Here is a 21695-nt window from a genome sequence, read left to right on the forward strand (position 1 = left end):
AAAAAATGCCATTTAAAAATGTGCTTCAATTATTATTAAATTTTCACTTGTGCATGATATTAATTATCATAAAGATTGATATTCAAAATGATAATGAAAACAAATAAACTGCACTGGTTTGAACCTGTGACGATCGGATCTAACAATTAATAATAAAAATTACCGAATTTCATGTCATTAATTATTTTGAATCTGATGGTTGCACACTAATTTACAGAGATGACTTGCTCGGTGCGTTTGCCTCGAGCAAGATCACTGGTTCACCTTTTGTTTCCTGGATAATGGATAAATACCTATACGTAGAAGATGCATTTAGACCACTGCACTGGCTCAATTACCCAATCCTTTTTATAAATTGATTTACGTTATAAGCCACTTATTCAATAGCCCGTGATATTTAAGTATGAGACTTTGTGATGATCTTATCAATTCTCCCTTCAATTTTCTTCATTTTATTTAGGTAATTTATAGGTTAGGCTACCCACGTTGGATGCAGCTGTATCCAGGCCTAGTGATATCGAGCCTTGGACACCAGTCCTTCGCCTTCACTGACCTGACTCTGGCATTCAGACACTTGGATATCAGTCTTGGAAATACGCTGGTTAAGGTACTTGTATCAAAATAGATGCAGTTATCACACAATTCTATATTGTCAAGCTTTAGCTTCACTTGATAGTAAAATCAGGGCAGAGCCTGATTGAAGAGCAGTAAACCAAGGCTTATGCAGCCAGTCTCGCACCAGGCTTGTTACAATCTTAGGATCCGGGCTTGATACCATGGAAGGATCCAAACCTGGCTGACAGTAGGACAACCAGAGTCGAGTAAACCAAGACTTACCCAAGCTTGATCCATTCGTCAGGCCTGGTAATTCCTACCTGGAGCACTAAACACTTATATCTAGCCGTTAGTCAACTTTCTTCTGTTTAAATTAAGCTTAAACATTTCTGTTTGTTTTGTTCTCTTCATTAGTTCTATGCGATACTGGAGAAACGCGTGCCAATGTCAAATTAACATTAAGAGTAATCTGTAAGAACACCATATTACTTGTGCAAACAACTGCAATTGTATGTCACGATATGTACTAGTAGTGGCTAGAGGTGAGGAGAACTAAAATGTAAATACCCGAGAGGGTATACATATGGTCAGTAAATAAAATAAAAATAGTGGACTGTATGTTTGTCGATATGGTAAACCGTAGATATAATAGTTAACCCTCGATGCTTTCCTGATTCCGTACCTGATATATACCTCTGATCACTTGATAACAACCGCCTGATATTGCCCTTGAGAATGACCGTTGATCCACTGTGATTGTAACCGAATGTATGATAGACTGTTCCTGGCTGGGATTGCAAATATACTGGCTGGAAGCCGCGCTAACCATCTCGCAAGACCCCCTAATTTGGACGATGTGTACCGATGCCTCCCAATCGCGTTTCTGACTGTATTCCGATGTTGAACTAATTGAAGCCATTGGTATTATGCTTGGAAATGAAAAAAGGAAACAAATAAAGAGGCACGCCAGGCTTATTATTAATTTATATCAGTGGAGAAGGCTGGTGGTAGTGGTATTCCATAAGTTTCGTTAGGCTCCTGTCTGTGAATCTCTGCACTGAGTGTTACAGTATACAGAAAAAATGAAAAATAGTCAACTGTAACAAAAATCTCCACAAATGTGATCAGGATCAAGGCACATGGCGTGATTGTTTTTTCCATTGTCCTTATGCGTTTGAATATCAGAGATTTTCGTTTTACGTTAGACTTGATCCTTAAAACTTAGGCTGAACGGTTTATCGACATTTCCATCTGAGCTGTGGACTTAGAAACATTCGGATATCGAATTTTGGAGATTAATTTTGAGGAAATTGTTTAAAAATCCACTAAAATTTGTGGCAAAAAATCTGGATTTTTAATTCATTTTTTATAATTTATTATACTGTACATAGCTATGTATATAAACCTCTAGACTCCGACAAGCTTAAATAATAAAAAAAGCTTGACTTATACGTCACATTTACTTCGCATTTCAGAATCGAAAACCCGAGCAGCTTCAAATAACGATAATCCATTGATCGTCGCTCAACAGTAATTGAAAAACTTGAAGCCCAAAGCCGAGTGAATGTTCGTATAAACCCAGAGGAAGTAACAACCCTCTCAGCGCACTCGACTCCTCTAATTGAGGATAAATACCTTGCGAGTATGAGGTTGTGGGTAAACATCAGTGCGTCTGGAGTGTGCACTGACCTAGATACGAAATTCTTAGATGGGATAGGATGGCTCTAATCGCCGCTTGTCGGCAACTATTGCCCTCGGGGCTTTCGCTGGTCTGAACGTTCATGAGTTCATTGAAATATGTGTAATATGGGAGAGGTGTTTCCCGATGTGAAGTACCATCTTTAGTCAGGTCAGGTTTTAATATTTGAAGAGTGCGAATTGCCATCAGGGGATAAAGCAGGACGCTTAAGAAAAATTATCAGCTGACATTGTCGAAAATCTGTAATATCATCATAGGAGAGTTGAGATAAAGTCGCACCCCAGATAGCATAGTGTACAACGAAGAGGATTGACTGAAGTAGAGACTCAGTTCTGAGCGTTTGAGTGATGCCAGCGGCATCGTAGTACCTCGCCCCAGAAGAAGCAGGGCGCCATACGCAATGCTGGGGTGTTTGCCCATTTTTAATTGCAAATAATTCTTAATCCCTATGTTACTACACAAAATTCTCATTTTCAGTTTCTTTGAAACCGCGAATCAAGAAATCATTCGATTGTTTTGTCAAAAAGTTGGAAAAAAATAGTATAACTGAACCCGGTAGGTAGGGTTTGGAATGACGCCTTCCTAATCTCCTTAATTTTATAGGAAGCATTCTCATCTCCTCTTTTCTACTCGCCCTAATGCTATCCAATTTCAATGAAAAGAAAAGCATTTCGGTGACGCAGAGGACCAAACGTCCATTTTTAAATAGTCCTTGTGACAACTGGTGTTATGTCCTATCGAGTCACTAGGAGGACGATGGCGCTATTCACGAATATTTGCGCCAAGTTTTAAAAACGTGGAATTCGTTAGCCGCTAAACCTCTAATGATGACTGTTGGATTTTGGAGTATTCTCCATTGTAAAATTCACCCTGCTATAAAGCCATTCGCACTTATAAAAATATTCATTAGTATATGTTTATGAAGCCCTCCTCCTACAATAATTTAAGGGGAATCCCATGAGGATTATCCAGTATAGTTTTCCCCATTTACGTCTGGTGACCAGTATGGGTGCAATGGGAGGGAGCTCTATTGCCCTCTGAGTCTGAACTCCGGGCCTTACGAGGGTCAGTCGGCTAGTTCAGTTCATAGTGAACATTCGTAGTATGTACTGCCTCTTGAGTATATAAAATCAATAGTAATATTCTAAAATAATAACTTGATTTAAACAAAACTCGAACAGTGTTGATTCTTTTCTACCCCATAAACCAACAGGTTATGGGCCCAGTGCTACTTTGAGTTTTTAGATTAAAAATGAAAAAATTAAAAAAAAAACTAAACAAAAATTTGAAATTTTTTTTTATCAAAATAAAATAAAAATAATAAATAAAATTTAAAATAAAAAAAAGAGGTGAAAAAGTGATAAAGTGTTAGTAATTAAATAGTGCCGAGTTCTAATAGACGAAAATGGATAAAGCCAACCGGAACATAAAACCGTTCGATGGAGAACGCTACAACACGTGGAGAACAAGGATCGAATATTTGCTAGGGGAATTGGGAATAATGAGAGTCCTTGAAATGGAACCTCCAAAGACCGGGAAGGATGAATGGCAAAAAGCTGATAATATAGCCAAAAGTGTAATAGTCGCAAATCTTGCAGACTCCTTTTTACATTTTGCTAAAAAGGAAGATACTGCTAAGGAAATGATGGAGAGACTTGACGCTGTATACGCCCGGAAGAGTCTGGCATCTGAGATGGCAATAAGGAAGAAATTGTTCTCATTTAAATTGAAAGGAGACACCAATTTGAAGAATCATTTTTCTGAACTGGATGAGCTGTTCGACGATTTCCTGGCTGCTGGTGGTACTTTAACCGAGAAGGATAAAGTAGCTCATATGCTATTAACTCTACCTCGTTCATACGATAACATAGTGACTGCTATTGAACAATTGTCACCAGACATCATGACCCTCGCGCATATGAAATCCAAACTGTTGGATTTCGAAACACAAAGATGTCAAGAGCTTCACGATATGAGTGCCAAAATGTTGAATGTGGAAGCGCATAACAGCAGATCATATAATTCTAGACTGTTCCATAATACCAAAAATAAAATAAAAAATAACTAATGTAAATAATAATCGGTTTTTAATCACCCCAGCGCCCCCCACCCCCCGAAAGGATTGTCTTGAAATATCTTTCCCCCTCTCTCTCTCACTCTCACTCACTAGCGGAATGGAACGTCCGCCCGAGGAGAAGGGGAAGCACGCACACTGCTTACCCGCGGCACACGGACGGATAGCCGCGCAATGCTCGCGCCCCATTGGCCGTTCTTTTCACCCCCATATCTCTGCAGGGGTGCGTCCGAGCGAAAAGTGGGAAAGGACTTTGCTGCTCAGAATCACCCCCAAAACATGCCTGTTCACCATCCGCCTTCATCTGTAGGGCACCTTGTATATCTCACGGATACCATCACAGCTGTGGCCCCACGTCTTTTGTATGGTTCGCTATACTTTAATTACACCCCCTGAATAAATATAACCGTTGCAGATACATGTGTGTCCAACATCTTTGTGTGCGACTTGATATCTCCATAACCTTGTGCGGTTAGCGCCCTCTCCAGAGCTCCATCTCTTCAGAATCCCCTTCTCCGCTTGGTTGTTATTGTTATAAATTTATATTGTTGGGTGTACCCCCTTCAAGTGGCCATATAAATTACCATCAGAGTTTAATTTTCAATCCGATTACTTTGCAGGGTCATATGATTATTTTAGAAAGCACGAAGAGCTTTACAGCTCTATGCAAGGCCATTATTGACGGCATAGGAATTCGTTTTTCAAAAAATAAACAGTAGACCCTAGAAAATAATGGGATTGAAAATTGTATTCTGATAGTAATCATCTGGTTACTTGACCACGTCCTTCAATTATCGATCGGAAGAAATCAATAAACCGCCTTAATGACGACAGCCTTCTGAATGAACATGGCATTGTCTCTTTCTTCGAATCTCTCGAGCCAGACTCTTGATAGGTGTATTGGAATTAAGAAACCACCTCCACTGTGAATACCTGTGTGTCGAGTTATCTTTCTCTGTATATAACATTGTTATATATCTATATTTCTTATATGATATAGTACCAAATATAAAATAATATAACAGAGTTTCATAAAAAATAATATACCAATAAGATATATTACTATATCATTATATTATTATATTTACGTATCGCCGATTTTTATCATTTTTTAAGCTTTTAAAAGCGTAACTCCCGTAAATATTAATATAAACAAAATTCTACATCAGTAATTTTTTATCCTGTGAGCATCTTATTGCTGCGACTTTATAGCTGAGATTTTGGAAATGCAAAATCAACCCGCTTGGCAAAGTTATCCGGATTTTGAACATCATAATAGTTTTAAAACCAGGCAAAACAAAATCAATTTTGATAACCCACAAAATAAAAATTATTTACAATTTATTGTATCCAACTTACCTCTAATGTACTTTGCTAACATACACTGGAACAGCCTATGTATATGGTTTCCAAGGGGAGATGAAGGGAATTCAGTTAGTTTTGCAATAATCAATATAAAAATAACTAATAGACTTCAAAGTCGAGAACTTAGAAAATGCCTCAGGCTCTTTGGTTCTGTATTTGATATAAACAATCTGATTAATAGAATATACAGCTGATTTACTCAAGTTTACATTTAAGAACACATTACTCCTCAACAGCATTCAACGGAGAAAAATATATACTAAGAAATTACCTATTTACATAATCTTTTCTAATCTTACTTTCTTATTAAATTACAATATCATTTTTTGTACATAAATTTCAAAAATATTGTCGATTTGGTCTTTTATAATACAGAACGGTTACCAACGATAATCAATCAATCATTGATTGGTTGATCGTCTATTCAGAGGATAATAAATGAAATTATCAGTAAATTTTCTCTGCCAGTGAAATACGGAAAATGTAATTTTTTTGCTGCACCTAAAATTTAACTAAAGCTGCGAGAATTATTGCAAATTTCTGAATCTTTAAATTGAGATTTTTTTGAAAATTCACTATTTTACACGGAACTAGCACACATGTTTTACTACTATTAGTGCCACTACGACCGCGTCGTTAATGTCCTTTTGCGTTGACTTTTTCTTTATAAAAATGACCAATTGTCCAAACACCAATTATCAAATTATCGACTATTAAATAATCGATTAACCAATAGCCAATGGAATAATTGATGCTTGAATGATCGATTATGGCTATGAGGTAACCGATTATCTCCATAAATCCGCCATGTGCGATGAACATCCGTATAAGATAGGAATCCGTAAATTTTCAAAGATGCATTGGCTATGATGACTTCACTGTTTATCGTGCATTGTCAGACAATCGTGTCGGACGCGGACAACTGATAGCTAGAGGAAAATTCGTGTGCGCCGTGGTGACGCAACAAATGTCATTAACAACAGAAGAAAGTTATTGTAAAAACAGAAAATCAAGTATAAAATTTTAAGTACAATTACAATGACGTCATATCTCTGTCATGGCAAGATCTCCGACTTGAATCCGTGACTGGCTTCTCATCCCTCTCATCCTTCCAACCCCAAAGGAGATGTCAGTATCGTGATGAATTAATGCCTTGATAAACTTATTTTTTCAAATGCGATACAGAAATAAATATTGAAGCAACCTTCTTCTTTTTCTTTGCTTGTATAAAAAATTATCATTCAGTAAAAATTACACATCAGGTACGTAGAGTCTTCTCTCATCATAAGTCATAACCCAGATGCCAACTTTTTCCAAAATTCGTCACGTTTATCCGCCAGAAACGTAAAATTTCCGGCCTTCCTAACAGTCTTTATTGCATTTAGTTTCCCCCTCAGTGTCATTTCGAAACGTGATTTTCACGTATTTTTCCTGTTAATTTTTCTTTAATATTTCTCTCTCTCTCCGGTAAAAAATAGTTGGTACTATGAGGAATCTCCTCGGTTGGTCAGAAAGTCTCGAAAGCAACACAATATCATACAAATAGAGACAATTTCCTCCGCGAACTTAGCGTAGCCACCGCTCAAATCCTTCTTCAATATCATAAACTGATTCATAGAATTAATGAGTCGTTCAAAGCTACCAGGCGTCCATTTTTTACCGCCTTTATCCTGGGAGTCTCTTGTACATGACCGATGTTGGTCTTCCACTTGTGGCATCTCCAGGTGCACACCGAGACGCGCCAGAATCTCCTGAGCATTAGAACCACCAGAGGATGTACTAGCACTTGGCTCATCAGTCCCCGTCGAAGTCCCAGCTACTTCCACGTTATCACGAGTCCTTTCAACATACGATGCTTCAGCTGGAGGATCACGATTCTTGAAACAATCTGGCATGAAATAGGCGACAAGTTGGCGGCTCGGCCAACAATCCAGGCGCTGCCATTGACAAGCGATGAATGGAATCCACGCGTGAAGAATATTGCTGACAGCAGGTTTACTTATCTGGAAATAAAAAGACAATTCCAAGTCAGTTGAATTGCGTCGCAACTTCCACAGAGTTATGAAGAGCTGATCCTCGACCGAGACACCCTGGGGTTTCCAGTCTTTGTATTTGAGGTAATGTGCCCCTGGACCAAGTGATGCCAAGACAATTTTAAATTGTTGGTAGTTCTCTAGGCTCGTGAAGTACGTAATTATTGTCCTGTTCTTTCGCCAGCTATGGATACTGTAAGCGAAGGAAATTTTTGTTTGAGTTGCATAATGCCGAACCCTACAATCTGTCTGGGTAGATTTGTCTATACTAGTTGGGTCAGTTTGGGTCGCTTGACTTCGTGAGCCTGAGAGAATAACTTCGGAAGCGAAAAACATTTCTGGAAGTATTTCTTCAATTTCGGGCGGTGATGCATGTTCATGGCAAACCGTACCGCCTGACACGACCTCTTCAGTTGAATGATATGTATGGTCTTGCCTTGCAGTTGAACAATCATACTCTTCTTTTTTTTGATCGATATCGGAATTTGCAGAGGTACTACCAAGGTCTTGGAGCGAAACACGAAAATAAGTTTTTTTGATTCTTTCAATGTCTTCTGCATTCGATGAGTTCGATCGGGCGCGTTTTTCCGCACTCGTGGCAACGGGTTGTGGATCTGTAAACGGAAAAGATTTTAAGGAATTGATAAAATGAAACAGGTGCAATATTGGCAGGAAATGTAGTATGTGTATTGGTGAACGAAAGAAGATACACTGAGTTCCTGAAGAAATAGCTCATAAAAAAACTACCCAACAACAAATAGGGCACAGAAAAAATAGCAAATTTCAGAAAAAATAGAGAACGGAATAAAAATGAATGTAAATGTCTCAAGTTGTATGGGTTTTTACACGTTTTAGAATTTGTAATCGTCGGATTTTTGAATTATCTAATTCTGCTTGGAAATGATATAGAATAGTCTGAAACGTGAAACTACAAAATTTGAGCACCAGGTGTGTATGGTGCTCACTCTTTTAGACAATTAAATGGAATAAACGGCTGAAGTTAAAGTGAACGGCTAAGTCTGTGCCGAAATTCAGCTCAAGTGGTCCACCCGCTTTGGACGAATTTTCATATCGTTCCGAATAAGTTTTCGCAAATATCTAGAAAACTATAGAACCGATTTCAATTTTTCATGCCTCAACACATTCGTCTCTATGCACTCTATCTCTATCAATAAAAATATGTGTATCCGTCCTCACTAAATTTTCGAGATATTTCAATTTTTCTGTTTTGTCCAAAAAAAAAGTTGTTAGCAAGATAACTTGGCGAAAAATTCATTCATCAATTTGAAATGTGGCATCACATTTTCTTTTGGAAATGAAATGTTTGGTATTGAAGAATGACAATTGATAATCCATTTTATATCAAAATCGATATCCTTGAATATCTCGAAAACTATCCAACGTTTTCCAATGTTTTACGTCTCAAACTTTTCGTCTCAATGTACTCCATCTCAATTGATAATAATATATAGACCCATTGATATTAAGTTTTCGAGATATTCTAATTTTTTTCACCTGCCATGATCGGAAGAATGTGAAAGGCCTATTGACTATTCTTGCCATCTGCTGTTTTTTCTATGAACTATCTTTTCCATGAGCTATTTTTGTTAGATCTATTATTATTCCTTAGCTACTTTTTATGAGCTATTTCTTCTGACTCGCAAAGATCTTACGACCAGGTTAGTATTGTAGTATCGGGAAAAATTATGGACAAATCCCCGGTGTAAAAATGATAATCTGTCGAATATGATAGACAGATGTTCACCGTATTTTATTAAGATAGTACTAAGGCTATAAGAGTATATTCTAGTCGTAGCGTAGATGCCACTTGTGGAGAAACCCCGCGAATAGACATGGATTGGTACAGGGATGCAAAGCTGTACGATAAAAGTACCTACAGGGTCATATTTTGTGGGTTTATGAGGCACACAGATGCGATAGGCGGAAATCGTTGCAGCCAGCGAGGTCCAAGGCTGCTAGGACCACGTGACGCCATTAGGGCCCAGTTCGGAGTTGACAAGAGAGACAGGGTCAGAGTTGGTTTTGAGCAACGATAGACGATTACGACTAAGACGTTTTGTTTTGTATGCTTAAGAGTGTCTGAAGAGTGGATTAAGTGTGTATTAACTAGTAAAGACATAGTGTACAGTGTTAATATCAATGGTACAATTTTTCCTAGAAGATAAACTGTCCTTATCTTTTTAACAAGTAACCCTGCAGTATGCGTCTGAGGGACGATTCCCCGAAAGAGGTGAAGAGGAACCATTTATTTAGGTATGACATTGAGCCGGTGGATAATTAGACGCTTATCGGGAAGACAGGATTTTAAAAAATTGTGAAGCCTTTTTATGATTTTTTGCCTACTTATGAACACTGAACAAGCACTTCTATCAATTCTGAATTGAAAAATTGACTAACGACAAGCTATCACTGTTCTGCGAAATCAAGGCATGTGACACCTAATCAGCAATTTATTTTTCAGTTTTCTATCTTGCAAAAAATGTTCACTTAATTTGCATAAAATTGGAAGCGAAAAATTCAATTTTTTTCCCCCATAAGAGGTGAGAAAGTAAGTACTTTTCTCCCTCGGCCGTCACTTTCGGCCCTTGGGACTTACTTTTCTTGCTTGAGAAGAACAGTTGTAAGATTTTACTTCTCGATTTTTTACGGATTTCTCACATGTTTGTGAAGAAAACGTACTATTTATTGTCGTTTTGGCGTTTACATCGAGGTGTTGAGTTGCCTTAGATGTAGTAGATATGGCATAATAATTACCGAACAGTTCTACAGTTAAGTTCGGCGAAACCTAAAAACTTGATGTAAACACTCACTGATGGCTAGTATGACTGCGTCACTGCATACCAGTCAGCATTTTACAACATTTATTGTTTCTACACTATTGCCTGTTTCCTCATCGAATACTGCAATTTTCATTTCATTTCAGAAATATTGTCTTGTCGATCAAAAAAAAATGATCTCATTCGCAGTGAAAGTTGATCAGTCTTTTTTTCACCAAAAAGATATGTGAAATTTTTCCTTTGTAGTAATATTTCAAAATTTTCGATTTTATCAGTTTTGTCGTTATACGCGTGAAAAATTTTCTCAAATAACTTTACCAAAAGAATTTAATCAAAAATACATTAAATTTTTGTTCTAATTACTGTCCAATTTTTTTTTCAACGGGGAGGGGGGGGATCTTTGACACGATTTCAATAATTTAGTCATGTAAATGAGGAGAAAATCGGAAAGTGTGGCTAATCGTTAGCGGAAATTTTCCTTTTCCATTTTGATTCAAGTTTTGGAAAAATTCTTTTGTTTCATATTCGACTTTTGTTCATTTTTTTCATGTCCAAATCTCCAAGTCCAAGTCTAAAGAAGGTTAGAGGAGGTAACACATGGCTAATTACAAAAATCATCGAATGATCAGCTGTAATTATCATACTGGGTGCATCTTGAAATGACTAATTGTTACGCCATTGGTTTAGTAAATTATTGATTATATTCGCGTGTTCTTTTTGTTATGTATAAAGAAAATTTTTAAAAAATGGTTGTTATAGGGGAGTCCCCGCCCATCGGGACGCCAACTTTTCGTAACAGGTGGCCGAAAAAATTTTATGTAGACCGCGGCGAAGTTGGACATTCTGGACCGTGCAATAGGAACTGCCTGAAGTGGGCTGAAGCCCCCGACCCCCTTTGACCATTGAGGGCAGCACCTATCGAACTCACCTGGAGAGTGCAACTTTCCGCTCTTGGTCCACAATATACCATTTCATTTCCAAGATCTTTGGGGTTCTATCTGATGTTTATTCATGCCGGCAAATAGCGGGTAATTGTTAGGGTAATTATACAGGGTGTCCCAGAATTGAACGTCCAGACTTTAAACTTAATTTGGGGGTGAAATTCTAGATCGAAAAGTCCTGAGCGACTTTTTGATCAGACGCACCCTCTTCAACTTATTCAGGATTGAAGTTGGACGAATCAGGGGCGTGGAATACCCGGTCGCACGACGGTGAGGAAAACGTTCGAGTGTGGTGGTATCCCCACCATACCGTACTACTCCCCTGCGGCGGCAGAAAGAGATCACTGGTGGCGGCGGGTAAGAGGAAGGGGAGGGAAATGAAAAAAATGAACACCCGCCCGCTACATAAAAATTATTTACTCCTCCCCTAATTAATGCCAAGGGATGAAACCAAGGGCATTCGATAGAAGAATAAATTCCCCATCGATTGAGGCCCATTACATCTCTTAATCTAATCGAAAAGGAGAAAAAAACAGCGTTGAAAATTACAGCGCTGGAAAAAAAACCCGGCGATTTAATTTTTTAAAGCCCCATTGGCCCTGTATGAGATTTTCATTTTTTCTTTCAGCGAAGGAGAAAAAAAATGATCAATAGCTGATGATTTTTTTTTTGGGGTGTTCATTTTTTTCATTTCCGTCCCCTTCCTCTTACCCACCCAAAGAGGATAGACCAAAGTAGAGGCTCAGTTCTGGGGGTTTGACTGACGCCAGTTTCTCCACGTTACCGACACGATTTCACCCCCGAGGAGACGGGGCGCCACGAGTCCTACTGGGGTATCTGCATATCGGCCAAGCGGGGGGGCTCCGTTCGTACTTGTTCAACTGTACAAATGATCAACTGTAGACAAAATTTTCAGACGGTGAGAGTACCACCGTGAAGGGATTCAACTGTCGAGAGAAAAAGCTAGGCTGTACATGTGGACCCAGCGCCACATGTACAGCCTAGCTTTTTAGAATTTTAGAATTTTCAAACGGTGCTCTCACCGTTTGAAAATTCTGTGTACAGTTGATCATTTGTACAGTTGAACAAGTACGAACGGAGCCCCCCCGCTTGGCCGATATGCAGATACCCCAGTAGGACTCGTGGCGCCCCGTCTCCTCGGGGGTGAAATCGTGTCGGTAACGTGGAGAAACTGGCGTCAGTCAAACCCCCAGAACTGAGCCTCTACTTTGGTCTATCCTCTTTGTACCCACCGCCGCCAGTCATCTCTTTCTGCCGCCGCAGGGGAGTAGTAGCGTATGGTGGGGACACTACCACACTCGAACGTTTTCCTCACCGTCGTGTGACCGGGTATTCCACGCCCCTGATTCGTCCAACTTCAATCCTGAATAAGTTGAAGAGGGTGCGTCTGATCAAAAAGTCGCTCAGGAGTTTTCGATCCAGAATTTCACCCCCAACTTAAGTTTAAAGTCTAAACGTTCAATTCTGGGACACCCTGTATATGTTCATATCTCCTATAGTAAAACCATTTCCTCATATTAAAAAAAATTCTCATTCAAAATGTTAAATTTTTTACTTCCAAATGGAAACTGTTGAATTTTCGGGGATTTCCTCAAATACAAAATTCACTCTTTCTCCTCTGGAAATATGTTCTAGAGCTTTATTGCGGTAGCACGCCGAATATATAAAAAGGAGGAAAAGTTTTATTACCCGCTTTGTTGAACAACATTTGGCGACCAGCAGTGGCCATGGGGTTATAAATAAAAACCTTTTTGGGGATGGAAATGTTCCGGTCTATGAAATCCGAAATACTATCTTTGAGTTTAGTCTGTCGGCAGAATCTGTAGAGGAACATACCTCCTGACATAAGTAGAATCAAGTATAACGAATAAATTATAAAGTGAATAAAATAAAACGGAAGTGTTGTTTATTTCAATCCCATAATCGAACAGAAGCATTTAATCGGTCAACTTTCAGATTCCTTAATCCCATGTCTGCATGTCCCCCCCCCCCTTCAGAAAATCAAACAATAAATTGACTAAAACATTCGAAAAAATCGCAAATTTTCGCTGAGACAGACCTTAATGAGAAGTAATTCTCAGCATAAGAGCAGCTCGATCGGTAGAATGTTTCCCGAGAAAAAGCGATTTATCTTTCAATCCTTCACTCTAATTATTGCGTGATGACATGCTCGGCAGATGTTCCGTGGCGGAATATTTTTTCACGAAAATTTGTTCTTTATTCTTATTTTTTGCCCAGTATTATACAAATACTGTAATAAAATTCACATGTAACGATGATAAACCATATTATCGCTAATTCTGAAAGTTTCAGTTTATTGGCCGTAAATGGGGGAATCCCCCAAATTTATGAAACATTTTGAATATGTTATTTGCTCAAATTCCCGCCATTTACTTGGGTCATTTATGTATTTAGGAGGGTCGCTCATGTATCGCAGACCTTACGGCCCAAATAAGGCCCGACTATCCACCCTCATTTTATTATGGCCATGCTTCTCCTACTCCATTCATCATTTTAGGTGCAAATGCACATTTTATTTTTAGTTCAATTTTAGTCTTCAACGTTGTAACAACGCGGAACGAATCGGTGTCTATTTCAGCCTTAATCGAAGCGCTGCAAATAGTCCCGTTATTGAATTCAATATTCAAATTCCTCGGATTTAATTTAACCATTATTATAAATTTATAAAAATTGTGGAAGTGTTTTTTTTATGTTTTCTAAATAAAACATCACGTAACAAAATACGACCTAGTGCTTATTTATTAACAGCGTGATCCAACCGTTTGATTCTTCATCCAAGAACAAACAGTAGATATTCTTTATATTATAATTAATAAGTGTAGGAAATATCCATCCCTTTATCTCACACACGTTTCGACGCGCCATTCCTTCCTCTCAATTTCCTATTCATTTATTGCTTGGCATTTCTCGGGCCAAAACTATACAATAATTTCTTCAAAACCAGTTATAAAACTTCAATTAAGAGAAATTCCCCGAACTTTCCGAAATACTCAAAAATTTTGTTTTCTGTCATAAAAATTGCCTTAATCCCTTCCAGATGTGTCCCTCTCAGTCCTTCAACTGACCCTAAAAAAGGCCTGGGTTTTTCCACTCCCAAAGACCAACTAAAATCTTAGAACCCTCAGTCTTAATCTCAACTTAAAGGTGTAAACAGCAAAATCCAAATGCCTCCGAACTTTGAATAAATTGTAACTTATTAAATATTAATTCCTGTGTATCAATAATTATTCACAATTTTGGTAGTGATCGATGCTTCCTCGTTTCGTTAATCTCCCCGTCCAGTATCGTTAACCCATAAGTGACACAAAGGACCCATTCGCCGTATCACATTTCCCCTAAAATAATTTTGAATCACCAAACTAGCCAAATTTACAACTTGGCTAGAATCACATTAAGATTATTATTTTGTGGCGAAACACTAACTGGCCAATTGTTTTTTCAAAAAGTGCGTTTAAATGCCTGCTATGTAAATCAATCGAAACCTATGTACCCGTTTCGGCATAGTTTCCGGGGATATTTCCGGGATTGTTTTTGCGAAGAAAAAATTGTACGCTCTCCCGCATTTTTCTGTTTTCTTTTAATTTTCACAACTTTATACTCAATAATTCGGTGAAAAATTGGGATAGCAGGTTGAAATTTAGTATGATCATCGCTTTTATGATATGAAAGCATCAGATGTCGGATGGGCACAATAAGTCGGATGGCTGATGTAAAATTTACTGCTTTGTCGAAGTTTATGTTACTAATATATCTCTTTACACCACAACCAACTCAACTGACGAATATCTGCCTTTTTATTTTGTAAATGAATTCGGTGCGGATCCATTGCGACGCCTACTACCAATCGAATTGGTAGAAATGTATGACCTATAATAATAATACGTAAAGTATCAGTCACACCACTCGTGTCAAATAATACCGCTCGCCTGCTTGTTTTTGCCTTGAAGAACTACACTGTTCATCTACAATAATTTCGCATTCAATTACCGTTTGATCAGTAATTTAACGGTATAAGCTCTGTATGATGGCACCTGAAATGAAAAAAGTCAATGAATAATATCGTCTAAAATAACAAACCTGCCACCGGGTTCGTCACATTAACAACACCGATTGTTGGAACAGCTCTATACTTCAGCCTGGTTCTGCTCAAATTCGACCCTGAATAGAAACAATAAATTAATTTTCACCTGTTGTATCGAAAACGTATTCTAATAAGCACTGCAGCACATATTTTACCTGTTTCTGCACGTTCCCTGAGAAATTGATCTGGAGTAAAATGATCTTCGCACAGACCTCTCGTCGAGAATGGTTCTACGAATTTAATTCCGGCGAAGTCCAGCCACTTCTGGCGAACTGCCGCACCTTTAGTCGCTGGGGGAAACTGGAACCTTGCTTCCTTGGGGCAACCAGGAAAAGAACAATGGAACACCATTTTTTAATATTGTTGTTTTCTCCAATCTTCTAATAAACCTAGATCCGACGACTCACAGAGGTACAGCTGCTTGATAGAGGTTATGTTGCCCCAATGCGCGGGAATACAAGCAACCGATGGTACATCTCAATGCGGCAAGTTACCACCGAATCATCAACCTCTTGAAAAAAAAGAGCCAAAACTCGGGGAATCCCAAATTTAAAATACTACAATTGGTTCTTTCAATTCATCAGATATTTTTTATTTTGACTTAGTAAATTTTCGACCTTTTTTGTCCATTTTAATTTGTTTAACGAGTCATTGACAATATATTCTCATTGTTCATATTTTTACCTAAATTCTAAAGATATGAAAAATATACCGTTTTTACGTTTTTTCATTATTTAACGACTCACCAAGTGTCATATTCGTGCGTTTATTTTCCATTTATTTCCCTTGATGTTACAAATGTTTTTCTTTGTTTTATATCGGCTCTTGGCAGCGTTTAGTTTCCTATATTTTTTTGGTAAAGTGTTGTGAATTTTGCAAAAATTTACTGCAATATAATATGCGTGGAAGGTGTGAAACTTTTTAGTAATATTTTTTAGAGAGAAATATAGCGGAAGGGGAAGGATAAAAATATGATGAAGTGACGACCGCATTGTAAATTCACATTTTATAAATTTATTATTATGCAACCTCCAAATTAATTATTCTGGCTAGGCTTTGACGGATTAATATCTGTAATATTTACATTGGATTGTGACAACTAAAATATGAGTTTATTTTGTCTACATTTATCGCGAACACCGTGAATACCGCATAGTAAAACGACTATGCTTTACTCTCATTCTTTCTTTCTCTCTCCCGCTCTTCTACTATCGAATGGCGTTAAACGTTTAACGCAACCTTGTCCGAAGCCACCTGAGGAGCTTCACTTTAAAAAATTCTTCTAAGGTGATGAAACTTCGTGGGTCAGTGGTTAAGAAGGAGCTCTTCCCTTTTAGTGAATGCAGAAATTATCAAAAACTACAAAAAATTTTTAAAAAACAGCATCACATTTGCAATTTTATTTTTTCTCTCAATTCACTTATCGGTTTTGTTCTTCAAAGAAAAGTGTGAACATCAAGTCACTGTCTTATGGGCGAACCAACATATCCATTGTGGTCATAGAATAAAATGTGACTTTTTGATCATTAAACATCGAAAAAACTGAGGAATTTTTCAACACTTCATGAAAAATAAGCCATCGTTTGGGAAACAAGTTCTATTATTTGTTTATAAAAAGGAAATGTTAACGAAAATATTAATACTTTCTGAACTCTAATTTAGATATTATTGAATATGCAATTAGTTGGAAAATTCGCCAACTGAAAATAGTCAAAACTAGTATATGCGATCGGCAAAATGTCGACAGAGTAAAATCGGTCGGTAAAATATTGACGCGGATAGAGCTCCTTTAATGTATTTTTTTCACACCAATTTTAACAATCGTTTCTCAGAAATTTGTGACAACTGGAAAAATGAGCAAATATCGACAATAGCTCCTTAAGAATTTCGAACTTTTACCGAATGAAATATCAATGACCGCATGACTAAAATCCAATAAGATGTGATATTTATGATCCTAAATTTATTTTCAAAATTAATATATGATTAGTTGAAAGTAAATTGTTTTTTAGAAGCTGAAACATTTTTTTAATTCTTTACTAATGAGTCCCGGCCAACTGCTCAAGTTTCTAAAAAAAAAAAATATGTGTATAACATTTATGCACGACAGAAGTGAAACTTCTTAGCCGTAGATTGTTAAAAAATTTTGTCTGAATTTTTTGTGATTATTTTTTTCATCCCAATTTCAACCAATCAAATGGTCGCATTTCCCGTCACGTGGTACAAGTAAGAGAGTTTTACTTCGGATATTTTTCGGATATTTCCCTGTTTGTTGCTAAGCAATGAAAATATCCGATAAACAATTTGTACGCGTTTCAAACCCTGAAACTATCATTAGAAAAAATCAAGTTCAAAGACTTTACCTCGACATGAGCAGATTTGGAGGAGAATCGTTGGACATTGTTGATCAACACCTTGAAAAAATGTTTCTAATAATACGGTGAAGAGGAAAACCGCAATTAGGAAAGAATTCTCTGCATTTTGTGCAGACAGAAAATATACGCTGGAAGCCACAACTACCAGTGAAAAACCATACCACATTACGTGAAATGCCATACATTTAATTGCTTGAAATTGGAATGAAAATAATAATCCAGCCAAGTACCCCTCGACCTTCAAAATTAATCGAAATATTTCCCTCCAGTTTCCCTGCGTAGCATCGATTGGGATATGTTTCGCAGAAAAACCCTCGTGCTCGGGATTTTTAACCTGCAAAACTTATCCCTCTCGTTGCTACGCATCGAAATTCTCGGGAAATATCCGATAATTTTGAAGATCTTGGGGTATGACTACTGATAATTTTCGGAAATTTTTATTGAGCCACACAGGAAGAATTCAGAACATTTTGTCATTGAAAATTCAAAATCTCGTGGAGAAACCAAATAGAATAGTCAATTTTTGTTCCATATTTCCCTGAAAATGAACAGAAAACAAGGAAATTGCTGTTAATGCACTTTTTTTAATTCGGGGAACAGTGACACCGAAGCCCATTTAGGACAAAAAATCAGGAAATTTACAATTTCATTAAAACATCAAGTAAATTGATCTCCAATATTCATATTAGAGTATATATTTAAATTAATTACGAAATTCTCATTTTCGTACCGCTTACAATTTGGGAATTTTACTGAAGGATAAATTAGACCGGAGATTTCATGATTTTCGAAAGTGTAAAAAGCCTTTGATGCCACTGGATTGGTAATTCCCAGTGAACTATCCCGATCTTAATAAAAAGGTTTTATTAGTATTGTCCATCATATTAACAAAATGAGCCATGTTCCTAATCCGAATCTATTGCATTTTTCTTTCTCTCTCATGTCTCCTTCAGTTCGACTGCCCCACCACGCGCGCTATCCCCTCCCTTTTCCTGTCGCTTTTTCGTTACATACGATATTCGATTTACACCCCAACGAGCGCAAAGAAGTTTCACTTCAAAAACATATCTCTGGGGTACATTGTTCTAAAAATCTGAAACAAAACCCGTACATGATTACAAATATTTGTATCATTGGATTTATTCTCGTGGCATCGTACCCTCAAGTCTCGTTCTTGTCCTAAAATTTGATTTTCTTCTCGAATCCCCACGTGGGTGAAGAGTACGAGATTCAGACGACACCTCACGGTTTCCCGGAAGCAGTGTTCAAGGTGTCCTCCAACCCATCGATAGTTAAACCAGAACTCTAGATCACCATTAGCTCATTCCGATACAACTAGTTTAGTTCGTTCGTAAATCAAAATGTGCTCCAGGCTGTCTATGCAGCTGCACAAGCGATAGTCGAGGCTCCTAATAACATCTTGTGCTCACTCACATTTTCGCAGGGAAGTCTAGCCTGGTGGTCCCTCGGCGCTGCCCCTGCATTTGCTGAAATCCTCGGAACTGGTCGCCCTCCAGGTCCGTTTATCGCAGACGTTATCTCCAGTTGTCTATGCCAATCCGGTTAGCGGACGCAGGACCTTTTATTTCTATGCTATAACAGAGATGTGGAACTCAAGCGGCAAGAAAATAACCTCTTGGCTACCACCATATGCACTTGACGAAAAAACAACAAAAAATTGTAAAAAAAAACAAGTAACGATTGTGATACATTGGCTTCGAAAGCAAAAAGTATTTCTTCAGCGGATACTGTTTCATCTCCATCGGCTATTCACCTTTTTTTTCTCTCAACCCTAAAATCGCGCGAAGAACAAGAACCTCCGAACCCGTCATTTGTGGTGGAGAACTCCCGAATTTTTACTAGCACCCATATGCTGAACACACTTCTAGAAGAATCTGGCCAGAGATTTATGACTTCAAAGTGTGAAATTTCTGCCGTTTTTCAAGTCACACCCTCTCTACCCCCACCATCAATAGACCCCACCAATGATTTCGAAGGTCCTTGGCCCACCAATCAGGGAAACAAAAAATAATTGTTGTATTGCAATTTCCCTACTCTGGCTTCGGACTTTCGCACGAGCAAAACTGGAGGAGAGTTCAGTTCGTTTTTGGGAGTTAAGTTAGAGTGAAGTCATAAGTTTTTTTGTATACATTGTACGCATCGCCGTAACCAATCAAAAATAGCAAATAGTGTTTGAAGCACTCAGTATCAGTGTCATGTGATTAGTAGTTTCCCTCAACAATTAACTTTCTTCTCCCCAGTTCTAACACCTGGAGGGTCTTCGGAGAAAACATAACATCTCGAGTGATATTGATTTGGTAGCTCGAGTGTATCAACCCTGGGTTGATACAGATACGCAATGGGGAACTTGCATGATTTTTAAAAATTTTTTTTTACATAGTTAATGGTCCTAATAATAGATTTTTCATGAAAAAACATTTAAAAAATCGTTTAACAATTAATTATCGATTGTTCAAAAAGTGAAAGTTTCAAATGCTCCAAAAGTTGTCATGACGTCATCAGGCGGATCCTATACTTCCGCATGTGGCGCCATCTACCGGATCATAGATTCCTACCGTCGGTATATCAAATTTACCTAACCCTAACTGATTAAACCTATTTAAACTGATTTAACCTTAACTGATTAAGACACTCACAAATACTCCAAAATGTCAAATGACAGTAAAAAAGTTAAAAAACAACCATACAAATATTGTTTTGTACCATCGTGTGCGAACCCAACTGTGTCAACACTGAATAAAGTGTTTATAACAGTTCCTGCGTGCAAAAATATTCGAAAATTGTGGTGTGAAGCAGCAGGTTATTCTCGCCCATTACTGGGCAGAAGTGACATTTAACAATATAACCTCTACTGTTTGTTGACACCGGCTGACATTTAGAAAAATATCAGTGCGGTCATCTAGCGGCTGCAATAAGAACCCGGAGTCACCGCCTGATGATGTCACGAGCGTTAAAACATGGTTCAAAGTGATGCAATTTTCGATTGATTGTTAAAAAAAAACTGCAATGAGTTAGAATGCATTTGTCATTGGAGAGTATTTCATAGGCGTCAGACTATTTATTGGTACATTTATTTCTCAAATCTGGGCCGCATGCAAGTTCCCCATTAGATACATAACGTTATTTTTCTAATAAATCCACTTGTCTGTTAAGTACTTTACGATCTAACGTAGCTAAAATCTTTCAGACTTATTCATTAAGAGAAGTCGCCGCAATCTCAATTACAACTGACACATTCCTATTTATTAAAGGAGAAGCACATAAATTAAGTTAGCTACGTAAGACATTGGCTAACTTCATGCGTAAGACTTTTTCCTTATTGGTCGTTCGGGTTCATAGTGGACGAGATCGCCAGCGCGCCGAATTTGAATTTATTCCGAAGTAGAACATGTAATATTTTCGATGGTGACTTAAACAATCAATTAGTAGAATTTATGGAATTGTTCATGTTGCCCGAAAATGAGGTAGTTTCGTTTCATCGTTATGATAAGTCACCATCGAAAATATTACATGTTCTACTTCGGAATAAATTCAAATTCGGCGCGCGAAGCGCGCTGGCGGTCTCGTATTACTTATACGAGACTGATCACCGTATTTGAATTTCCCGCGTCGAACATGGCCATATTCTGATTACATATTGACCAATGAGGGGAAAGTTTGACGCATGAAGTTAGCCCATGGCTTATGTGGCTAACTTAACTTATATTCTTG

General features: G+C 37.8%; 1 protein-coding gene across 2 annotated transcripts; it reads right to left on the reverse strand.

Annotated features, from left to right (window-relative positions):
* Window positions 1-5791: 5791 nt before the first annotated feature.
* Window positions 5792-16034, reverse strand: LOC135159936 (uncharacterized). Of its 2 annotated transcripts, XR_010298480.1 has the most exons (4): window positions 15744-16034; window positions 15585-15665; window positions 6725-8340; window positions 5792-6622 (listed from the first exon to the last, which is right to left on the reverse strand). XR_010298480.1 is itself a non-coding variant. In XM_064115998.1 (3 exons), the coding sequence occupies exons 1-3, from the start codon at window positions 15937-15939 to the stop codon at window positions 7178-7180; spliced, it is 1440 nt and encodes a 479-aa protein (XP_063972068.1). In that variant the 5' UTR covers window positions 15940-16034; the 3' UTR covers window positions 5792-7177. The 2 variants fall into 2 exon arrangements, 1 of the variants encoding a protein (XP_063972068.1); XM_064115998.1 differs by having other exon boundaries at window positions 5792-8340.
* Window positions 16035-21695: the final 5661 nt, after the last annotated feature.

This window comes from Diachasmimorpha longicaudata, chromosome 3 (genome assembly GCF_034640455.1).
Source record: "Diachasmimorpha longicaudata isolate KC_UGA_2023 chromosome 3, iyDiaLong2, whole genome shotgun sequence".
NCBI classification, from domain to species: Eukaryota; Metazoa; Arthropoda; class Insecta; order Hymenoptera; family Braconidae; genus Diachasmimorpha; species Diachasmimorpha longicaudata.

Bases quoted from the DNA above. Each gene is read 5' to 3' on its own strand.
- LOC135159936 (XM_064115998.1), bottom strand. From the start codon at position 15,939: ATGGTGTTCCATTGTTCTTTTCCTGGTTGCCCCAAGGAAGCAAGGTTC. The intron at 15,666-15,743 runs GTAAAATATGTG...GTTTCTATTCAG, and splicing joins CAGGGAACGTGCAGAAACAG to GGTCGAATTTGAGCAGAACC. The intron at 8,341-15,584 runs GTTTGTTATTTT...TTCCGTTTACAG, and splicing joins TGTGACGAACCCGGTGGCAG to ATCCACAACCCGTTGCCACG.